General features: G+C 39.1%; 1 protein-coding gene across 3 annotated transcripts in view; it reads left to right on the top strand.

Moving 5' to 3' along the window:
• The window catches only part of DTNB (dystrobrevin, beta), a 273,847-nt gene that overhangs the window by 227,001 nt on the left and 35,492 nt on the right, over positions 1–11,354 (top strand). For all 3 annotated transcript variants that reach the window (XM_012652544.1, XM_012652543.1, XM_012652542.1), the window contains exons 13-15: positions 4,214–4,299; positions 5,161–5,274; positions 10,312–10,408. In XM_012652544.1, the coding sequence (XP_012507998.1) occupies positions 4,214–4,299; positions 5,161–5,274; positions 10,312–10,408 (297 nt within the window). The remainder of the gene's footprint in view (positions 1–4,213; positions 4,300–5,160; positions 5,275–10,311; positions 10,409–11,354) is intronic.

The raw sequence follows: 11,354 nt of genomic DNA, 5'->3' as shown, positions 1-11,354 counted from the left end.
ACCCAGTTTCCCTTATAATTAAAATCTTACATTAGAATGGGATTCATTGCAATTAATGAACCAATACTGATACATTATTATTAACTAAAGTCCATCCTTAATTCAGATTACCTTAGTTTTTATCTTGTGTCCTTTTTCTCTTCTAGGATGCCATCAAGGATGCCACATTAAATTTAGTTGTCATGTCCTCTTAGGCTTCTCTTGGCTGTGACAGTTTCTCTGACTTGCCTTGTTTCTGATGACCTTGACAGTTTTGAGGAGTACTAGTCAGATATATTGTAGACTGTTCCTTAATTAGGATTCGTCTGACATTTTTCTCTTAATTGGACTAGGGTTATGGGTATGGGGGAGGAAGAGATAAAGTATCCTTTTCATTATGCCATATCAGGGGTACAGACTGTCGACATGATTTGTCACTGTTGTTGTTGGCCTTGATCACCCACCTGAGGCAGTGTTTTTCAGATTTCTCCAACATATTATAAAGTTACTCCTCCCCCTTTCCACACTATACTCTTTGGAAGGAAGTCACAATGCATAGGCCACACGTAAGGCCTAGGGAGTTAGGGAGTTAGGCTGTACCTCCTTGGGGCTGGATTCAAGTAACGTACATTTATTATTTGGAATTATTCTGTATGGGAAATGTGTCTGTTCTTCCCTATTTATTATTCAGTCATTTATTTTTATAAATGTAGAATAATGTTTTCAAAATAAATAATCAGATTTCATACTCTTTTGCTCAGAATCCTATAGTAGCTTCACACCACATTCAGAATGAAATGCAAACTCCTCTCTGTGGCTCAAGACCCGTGTGATCTAGAGCCTGGCCTCATCTCCCCTTGTATCATCCATGCTGTCACCATAGCTTATGCCCCAGACCTGGACATCCCAAGTTGAAGCAGCTGCTGGGCCTTGGCATTTGCCCTTCTTTCTGCCCAGCAGGCTCTACCCTCAAATTCTCACCTGCTTTGCTTCCTCACTTCAGTGAGTCTCTGAGAGCCCTTTCATAACCTCATTTAAAAAGTCTTCTGACCTGATTCATTCTATTTTGTTACCCTATATTTCTTCATTGCATTTATCCCTACTGATGTCTGTATTTATTTTGTTTTTTTTTTTCTTTTATCTTTTTTTCAATGTAATGGAAGCTCCATGAGGGTAGACACTGTGTCTTATTCACCGGTGCATCCCTGGCTGCCACAACAGTGCCTGGCACATAGCAGGAGCTCAGGAAATATTTGTTGAATAAATGAATGCACAAACTATCTATTTTTGAAAGAAATCATCTTCAGGTCTCTTCTAGCCAGAGTATCCTATGTCTTTATGAACTAATAATTCCCTTTCTGTCTTTTTCCCTTCAGTGTCCTGGAGGCATTTTAGGAAAGGAGACCTGGCTTTTTTTTTTTTTTCCTGAAGGAGCACTATGGTGTTTAAGATAGTAAATAAATAAAATCCTAAGTTTCTCTGTTATTTATATATACTTTATGATGTTCAAAGTTTGAGTGAAATAAGCCATAATTAGATCTCACCATTGGTAAGTTCTCTGTTATTATGTCCAGGTGGAGGGAGCTCAGCTCTGCTCTGGCACCAGTGACTCCAGGTGGAACTGCCTTAGGATGGAATTGCCCTCCACCCCCACTTCTTCGTAGTTGAGCTGCAGTGCTTCTTGGAGCCAGAGAATCTTGCCTGGTTAGGAATCTCTGTTGATAATAGAGACTTTTGATTTCTGTATTAACCTCCTCCATGGAAGATGCCTCAGCTTTGCAGTCAGACACTCAAAACTGGAAAGATTCTTTAGACACTTCCAGTGAAATACCACAGGGTTTCTGTTTGTTTGCCATCAGTATGAAGCAGGTTCCTTTCAGAGTTCATGTCATCATCTGTAATTTTCCCTGGTCCAACTCTAATAAGGAGCCATTACTTTTAACTCTAGTTCTCAGGAATTGCAAACTTATCATTCACAGCCAGGTTCAGTCTCGAGCAAGCCATTTTTCTGCGGCTCAGCTCAGGCTCTGTCAGACTCCTAATGCAATATAGAAATATATACAACATGGCTGCCCATCCATGCTTCTCTGGAGAAAGAAAAATCACCTTGTTTTTTCTTTTAAAAAAGAAAAACATTTGGCAATTTGGTAAAAAGCCTCCTATCTGGATTTTCTATGTTATTTTGCCCCTGCTTATTTAGAAAATGCCACATGAAAAGAATTACCAAATCTTCAAGCTCTAGACAGGAAGTAAAGTGTCTGCTTCATGGTAGATCATGTTTCTGGCACAAGCAAGAAGGTACAGAGTGAAGCAGAGCGGTGTCACAGCCCTTGGGGAGAGTTTTGAGAAGATACAGAGTGAAGCAGAGCCGTGTCACAGCCCTCGGGGAAAGCTCCAAAAAGGTACAGAGTGAAGCAGAGCTGTGTCATAGCCCTTGGGGAGAGCTCTGAGAAGGTACAGAGTGAAGCAGAGCCATGTCATAGCCCTCGGGGAGAGCTCTGAGAAGGTACAGAGTGAAGTACAGCCGTGTCATAGCCCTCAGGCAGAGCTGCTCTTCTGGTTAGTCAGTAAAAGGGAAACATCACTTGGTCATCCTTTTTCTTATTTTGTGTTAATTGGCTACCATATTCTTAAAGGAGTTAACAAGGGTCAGGTACATCAGTGGATATGTGAATCACAACCACATAATTTCTCCAAAAAAGATACACAAATGGCCAATAAGCACATGAAAGTATGTTCAACATATTAGTCATTAGGGAAATACAAATTGAATCCACAGTGAGATACTACTTCACACCCACTAGGATGACTATGATCAAAAAGACAATAAAAGTGTTGGCAAGTATGTGGAAAAAGTGAAACCTTCATGAATTGCTGTCAGGAGTGTAAAATGACACAGCCACTTTGGAAAATAGTTTGGCAATTTCCCAAAAGGCATTTACCATATGACCTAGCACTTTCATTCCTAGGTCTATACCGAAGAAAAATAAAAACATCTCAACATAAATGTTCATAGCAGCATTATTGAAAATAGCCAAAAAGTGGAAACAAACCAATTACTCGTCACCCGTTGAATGGATAAATAAAATGTGGTATATCTGAATAATGGAATATTATTCAGGCAAGAAAAATAATGAAGTACTGTTACTTGCTACATGAATGAACCTTGAAAACATTTTGCTAGGTGAAAGAAGCCAAACAAAAAAGGCCATATATTATTCCATTTATATGAAATATCCAGAATAGGTAAATCCATAGAGACAGAAAGTAGAATAGTGGATGTCAGGGTAGGAGAGTGACTACTAATGGGAATAGAGTTTCTTTTTGGGGTGATAAATATATTTGGGAATTAGATAGTGGTGATGAATGATTTCACAACCTCATAAATACCCAAAAAACACTGAATGGTACACTTTAAAAGGGTGGATTTTATGGTATATAAATTATATCTCAATTTTTAAAAAACTCACTATTAGGAACTTCACACCCATTAGGATGGTTAAAACCAATAATACAATAACAGGCGAAGATGTAGATAAATTGGAACCCTCATTCATTAGTGTGATTGTAAAATGGTACAGCCACTTTGGAAAACAGTTTTACAGTTTCTCAAATGTTAAATGTAGACTTACCATTTAACTTAGCAATTCTGCTCCTAGGTATTTACCCAAGAGAAATGAAAACATGTATGAACACAAATACTTGTAAATGAAAGTTCACAGAAGCTTCATTTGTAATAACCAAAGCTGGAAACCGTGGAATACTACTCAGCAATAAAAAGGAAGGAACTACTGGTTCATGGAGCAACATAGATGAACCTCAAAAACCTTATGCTGGTCTTGAACTCCTGGCCTCAAGCAATCCTCCTAAGTGGAAACTAGAAACCAAAGACTACATGTTGTATGATTCCATTTATATGAAGTTTCCAGAAAAGGCAAAACTATAGACAGAAAGCAAATCAGTAGCTGCTTGAGGTTGGGGGTGGGAGTGGCAGTTGACAACAAACCAGCATGAGGGAATTTTTTGCGGTGATGGAAAAATGTTCTAAAATTGGACTGTGGTGACTGGTTGCACAACTGTTTAAATTTACTAAGACTTGTTGAATTGTACACTTAAAATGGGTGGATTTATGGTATGTAAATTATACCTCAAAATCTGTTTTTAAAAAATCAGTCAGTCTAGGACTCTGGATATATTTGAATCAGGATAAAAAACTACTTTCTCCCCACTTTAGACTCGTCCTCCCACTGACTTAAGTTTTAACTTTGATGCCAACAAACAACAAAGACAGCTTATTGCAGAACTGGAAAACAAAAACAGGTAAGAAGCAGGGCCAAACCTGTTATTAATGTGCAGGATTATCATGTGAGTATCTGATTCTCTTCCTTGCCAACTAGATGGCTTTTGACCACAAAGGAAGATCCTGCCTCAGTGAATGTAGGCTAGCCCAAGTCCACTAAAGGCCCTGGACGCTGATTTGTATATATCTGCATGCCGTTGATACTGGTAGTCCAAAACCCTGCTCGCATGCCTTGAAGTAGATTCTTTGTCCCAGGCTTCCTGCCACCCACCAGTATGTTCCCCTGTCGCAATTGCTTTCTCCACTCTCCTTCCTGGCAGCACTTTGCTCTATCTAGCCATCTTGTCCTGACCCATTATGCTATGTGTGACTGTCTGGTCCCTCATAACAAAGCCATTTAGAAACATGGAGACCAGACAGCACACCATTATACCTGAAAGGTAGAAGCCAGGGCAAGGGACCCAACCTAAAGTAACAAGCGTACGCTGTCTGTCAGGGGGTCGGGGCCAGGGAAGGCAGGGGATGGGGGACGTCTTAAGGGGAAGTCAGTGCAGGGCCTGCATTAGGAGATTGCAAGTTCTCTTTTCCTTCCCCCAGAGAGAAATAGTAAATCAGGCATGCTGGTTGTCATTTTCCTTTTATGGAGATTTTTCAACTTCTTGAGAAGAGCGTTTTTATAGCCTTTTCTACCACAAAGGATTGTTTCATTCAGGGAATGTCAGGTACAGCAGTATTGAGGTATCCATTTCACATCTTGGTCATCTGGAAGAAATCAGAACAAGATTGGTAGAGGAGGCACTGCTAGAGGAAAAACCTCTAACAGGGACAAAGAGGGAGCTCTGAAGCCCTGTGCAGCCATCTTTCACTCATCCCTCCTCTAGAGAGATCCTGCAGGAGATTCAGCGTCTCCGCCTGGAACACGAGCAGGCTTCCCAGCCCACTCCTGAGAAGGCCCAGCAGAACCCCACGCTACTGGCAGAGCTGCGACTGCTGAGGTAAGTAGGGATAGTGCACCACTGTCCCCAAACTGTAATCTACGACAGTGGGAATTTCTATCTCAGGAAAACAAACAAGTGGGGTAGAATATGTTTATCAGTATGCCTAGTCTTGTTAGAACAAAAATGGCCAAGAGTTCCACCCATTATGTTTTTGCTTCACGTGTTTGGGTTCCATTATTAATCACTCTGAGAAAGTCAGTCATCCTCACAGAACTAGGTAAATACCAGTGTCAGCTCCAGGACAAGCATAGCAGTGTTTATACTTCGGTGATTGCTTTAAGAAGACCGTTGTACTGCAGTCTCTCTTCTTATCTTGCTAATTAATCTGACTTCAGAGACTCTTGGCAGAAATAATGCTTTCCCTTTTCCTATGAATGTATTTCTCCTGGCACTTCACAGTCAGAGCAGGATGCCACTGAAGGAGAAGGATGCTTCCTACGCACATCCTCTGAGACGTGAAACCAAGTGGGCATCCTTGCACTGTGGCTATGGTAGCTTCCCACTTGTATATAAACATAAACTGTCTCAAAGATCAAGAAACTAAGGGCATAGGATCAAAATGGGAGGAGAGAGCACCTTCAGCTCCCAGTTTGATGCTGTTTTGGAGGAGTGGGGATATCTTCCCAGAAGAACATAACGTGAGCGTGATCTGACCTATTATTAGGATCTTATGTCCTGTCAATCTTAGAAAGGTGTGTGTACTCTTCTATAAATAAAGACATTATGGAAACTAAGTTTAGTGACTTGATTCTCACCAGATCTCTAGATTTCCAAATAGTGGGTTCTTTCTGTTCAGGTCATCTGGGATTCTGTATAGCTGAATACCATTTTTTTTTTTTTTTTAGCTCTTCCTTTAGCTTAGGTAATTCAGTTTCTCAACCATGATTTCTTTTCCTAGAGAATGGAGATTATTGTTTTTTCATAGGTGTCCTACTGTTCAGATTTATATCCTCAATAATTAAGTAATTTAAACTGTGCAGATAAAAATCATTAGTGGTATAGAGATTGTGGTCTCCTAAAAATTTATTTTAGTTTCTAAATTTAGCTGGGATGAAATTTTGGTTGCTCTGTGATTCACGGCTGCACATTTGTGATATTAGTACAGTTCATGTCATGCTAGGAAGGATGGGAAAATGAATGCTGCTAACTTGGGCAGAGTATAAGTCTAGAGTATCAGCACAAGATATACCTGTTGTCTGTCCCCACCTCAGCTCAGGCACAATTGACTATTTTTATATCTAGAAAAGCAAAAAAAAAAAAAACACACACACACAAACCCTGTCATCCTCAGTCTGTTAGTCTATTGCTGGAACTGAGATTGCTAAAAGTGCTCAGTTAAGCTGGAAGGATCTAAAAAATATATTAATAAATTTAGTAGGCACAGGGTGGAGTCCAGGGATATCACATAAGGCAGCAAGAAGCAGGAATTTAATCTAAGACCAAGGAGGGTCTACAGTTTGAGAAATCAAAGTATTTAATCTCAAAAGCAGCTTCTATATCACTGAAGAAGGGGGACTATTTGATAAGTGCACTGGAACAACTGGACAAACATATTGGCTTTCTACCTCACTGTATATATATAAAAACACCAGATAGATTAAACATGAATACAAAACTTTAAAACTTCTAGAAGAAAATGTAGAAGAATTTCTTTAGAATTTTGGAATAGAAAATAATTTCTCAGAATTACTAATCATGAAAGAAGTTGGGAAGTTCATTTACATTAAGAACTTTTATCAAAAGACACATAAAAGGCAGGATTCATTTATAGGTATCTGATATCCTTCTGGTTTTGATCAATATATATGAATCCACTATAATCAAGAATAAGTTAAGGTATACTTTAAAATAAAAGAGTGGAATTGGAATGTTCCTAACACAAAGAAGTGATAAATGCCTGAAGTGATGGATATCCCAATTACCCTGACTTGAGTAGTTTACATTGTATGCCTGTATCAAAACATCACCTATACCCTATAAAGTAATACAACTATTATGTACCCATAATAATTAAAAATAAAAAATATATATGTACGTATATGAGTCAAAAACTGCCAATACCCAGCTAGTACAATAAAACAAGATAGAGAATTTCATCCATAGGATTAATGATTATCACTATTGACTAACAGTGTTGTCTTTTCCCCCTTTATCATTTTTAATGGTATGTTTATTACAATAATATGTGTGACAAATGTATAAAGATATGAAGCATAATGATAAAATGAATACCTATAAACCCACATCCGATTGAGAACTCGTATATTGCTAAAACCATGTCATCTGTATAATGCCCCTACCTTACCCCACTTCCTGCCTCTACCTTCCCCATAAAGTGAATCTCTCTCCAGAATTTGGTTTATCATTCCCTTGTTTTTACAGTATTATCACATTGTAATCCTATATAATAAAGTATTTAATTTTGCTTTTTGTTTTTGAGCTTAATAGATATATACAGTGTTCTGGGGCTTCTTCCCCCTCAATATTACTATCTAGGATCCTTCCACATTGTTGCATGTAGCTGTAGTTCATTCATTTTCATCTTGTATTATAATTGTCTGGTCATACACAGCACAGAAAAAGAATCCTGCATGCAAGCTTAGGAGTTCAGGGAAGGAAGGCATCCTAGAAAATTGAACGAGTCTGGGCCGAGTATGGTGGCTCACACCTGTGATCCTAGCGCTTTGGAGGCCAGGGAGGATTCCTTGAGGCCAGGATTTCAAGATCAGCCTGGGCAATGTAGTGTAACGCCATCTCTACAAAAAATTTAAAAATTAGCCAGGCGTGGTGGCATATGCCTATAGTCCTAACTACTTGGGTGGGTGAGACAGGAGGATCCCCTGAGCCCAGGACTTCAAGGTTACAGTGAACTGTGATCAAGCCACTGCACTCCAGCCTGGGTGACAGAGTGAGACCCTGTCTCAGAAAAGGAAATTAAGTCAGTTCTTCCTTATCGAGTATATAACTGCTCTGGAAATTTAGAGAGTATGAAGACTAGATGACAGTGAGTCTATCCTAAAAACTTATAATCTAATTTTGGAAACAAAACATAAAATAATTTGGTAGTCAGTTAAGTAATAGTATACAATGTCAATAAGACAATGGATAAGAAAATTCTGTGTAGGGAAAGATATAATGGGGTGGGGAACCTGCGGCCTTGGGGCCACATGTGGCCTTCTGGATCCTTGAGTGCGGCCTTTCGACTGAATCCAAACTTTACAGAACAAATCCTTTTCATTGGAAATCTTTGGAGAGTTTCAAATCATGATTTTGTTAAGTTCAGTAGATGTTAATTGAGCACATACTGGATATTTTCTTAATCGTCCAATACATGCAAAGATGAGTAAAGCTCATCCCTTGACCTCAAGGATTTTGCATCGTGGTAGGAATGGCTGCTACACAAGGTAAAGTAAATTAAGTGCCACAGAGAAGCACTATATTGCTATAGGAATTAATTAAGCTGGCCCTGCTGAAGTAATCAGGAGAAGTTTCCTGGAAAGAGTGATGTTTCGGACAGACACTGAGGAATGAATAAGATTTGGAAGATTTGGGATTCCCTGTGAGTCAAAATGATGGGGCCTGTTTAGGGAAAAGTGACCATCAGCTGGAGGTCCCGGCACAGAAGGGAATAGGAGGTGAGGCACTAAGGATAGAAATGTAGGTGGACTCCAGGGCAGTGCTCTCTGATAGAAATATAATGTGAGCCACATATGTAATTAACGATTTTCTAACAGCCACATTGAAACACTAAAAAGAAATAGGTGTTATTAATTTTAATACTATATTTTAGTTCATCTGATATTTCCAAAATATTCATTTCAACATGTAATCAGTATTAGAAAATGATTAAGATATCTTGCCTTCTTTTTTCCACACTAAGTCTTTGAATTCCAGTGTGTATATTACACCTACAGCACATCACAATTCAGACCAGCCACGTTTCAGGTGCTCCATAGTCACGTGTGGCTAGTGGCTGTTGTGTGGGACAGCACAGGTCTAGATTGTGTAGGGCAAGGGTCAGTAATGCTAGAAATTCTGGTGAGATCATCACACAGGGTGATGAAATGGACACCACTTTGCTTTGAGCAGCATTTTAAATAAAGTTCATAGAACACTCTTACATCTGTTATCTTATTTGGTCCTCAAAATATTGCTGCTATTTGTTATTAGTCCCATTTTAGAGGAAAGTTGAGGGTAAGTGACTTGTGCAAGGTTATGTATTTAGTAAATGCTAGGGCCAGCAGTAAACCTCAAGCCTCCTGATGTATATTGCACTGCTTTTCCTCACCATAAAAGCTGAAGTCAGGACTAATCATGCTAGGAGACTGTTCCATGTGTGAGGTAAGGAACACCTGGATAAAGTGAGAAAAGTGGGAATAGAAAGATAGGCATATAAATTTTCTAAGAATCACCTGCATTGAGTGACTGATTGAATATAGAATATAAAGAGGAAAGTATCAATGAGGACTGAGTATTTCAGCCGTGACACCTGGAAGAAAAAATAGCAGAGATAGGGAAATTGGGAAAGAGAAACATTTGAGGAGAAAAGCCTTAAGTCTGATTTTGGACATATTGAGCTGGAATAGATGACATGAAATCTGTCCTCCGGGAAAAGTCACTTCTAGACACAGGGAGTCATCCCCATCTGTTACCCTTCCTTAACCTGATGTCTAGTGCTGAAAATATTGACTACTGAACTTTTTTTCCCCCTGAGCAGTTTGATATAATTTCTCCACCATCAATTTAAATTGGATTAGTCTTATATAATTTTCTAAATAATACATTTTCCCTGTACGACGTGTATACTTTCCAAGGCACTTTTACCTATTATTCTCACAGTAGTACAGGAAAGCAGGCAAAACAGATATCACCATTTCATACAAGAGGTATCAGAGGTTAAATGCACTTGCTCAGCATCTCATAAACTGCTAAGTAGCAGGTCTAAAACCCATTTCACCTGGCCTCTTAGACCCTTCTCTGAGGGTCCCTTTATCTTCAAAGTTTCATTTCTGATGGGCTTTTCCTCTGGGGCAGGCAAAGGAAGGATGAACTGGAGCAGAGGATGTCGGCACTGCAGGAGAGCCGGCGGGAGCTGATGGTGCAACTGGAAGGGCTGATGAAGCTGCTGAAGGTAAGAGCTTTACAAAAGAGCAAACTCACCCTTCCTGTGCCTTGTCGTTCTATCCAGGTTCTCGAGGAATTGCATGATGCCTACCCACATTGGTGAAGGCAGATCTTCTTTGCTCAATCTGCTAATTCAAATGCCAGTCTCTTTAGAAATACCATCACAAACACACCGAGAAATAATGTTGTACCAGCTATCTGGCTATCCCTTAACCCAGTCAAGTCAATACATAAAAGTAACCATCACACAAACCAAACTAATGAAACCAATTCTAATCAATAACTTTACTATATTAGGAATAAAAGAGCATATTAGCTCTAGGTTTTATATACTGGAGACCTGAATAAATCAAGAATAATTGAGGTCTATTTTTGTTAAAAAGTATATTACAGCCCCTACAGTTCAGAGTAGAAAAAGGCATGCTTGGCATTTAAATATGTGCACCTGAACAATTTTATTGGCACTGAAAAGAAATATTTACCTAGTTATGTGGCAGCAATACCAGAGCACTTGCTCATGCTGTTACTTTTTCAGGTCCTGTCTATCGATACTGAGGACCCACTACATTGGTAGTATGACACAGAGTTAACAGCCAGAATGAAAATCACAAAGTATGAAGTACCTCAAAAGCCAGGCTGAGGGGGTGAGTTTAATACTGTGATAAAAGGGAGCCATTGAAGGTTTTAAACAGAACGCTTTAGGAAAATACACAGGACACATTAGAAAGGGGAAAAACTAAAGGATAATAGGAGACTAATGTAATCCTCTAGGCCCAAGGTGACAAGGGTCTTAACTAGAAGTGGTAGCCCAAGAAAATATCAACTTGGCAAACCAGTCCCTTAATAATGAAGCTAGTGAGTATTAGCAACTTGGATAAATGCATTATTTGTGTTTTAAACCGACTTTTGACTTGCTCAAGCCAATTACTTTTTTTAATCTTTTTTTTTTTTTT

This window comes from Propithecus coquereli, unplaced genomic scaffold (genome assembly GCF_000956105.1).
Source record: "Propithecus coquereli isolate 6110/MARCELLA unplaced genomic scaffold, Pcoq_1.0 Scaffold39, whole genome shotgun sequence".
In the NCBI taxonomy this organism is placed as follows: Eukaryota; Metazoa; Chordata; class Mammalia; order Primates; family Indriidae; genus Propithecus; species Propithecus coquereli.
The sequence above is the reverse complement of the archived record's forward strand: the minus strand, read 5'-3'. Positions and strand labels throughout refer to the sequence as shown.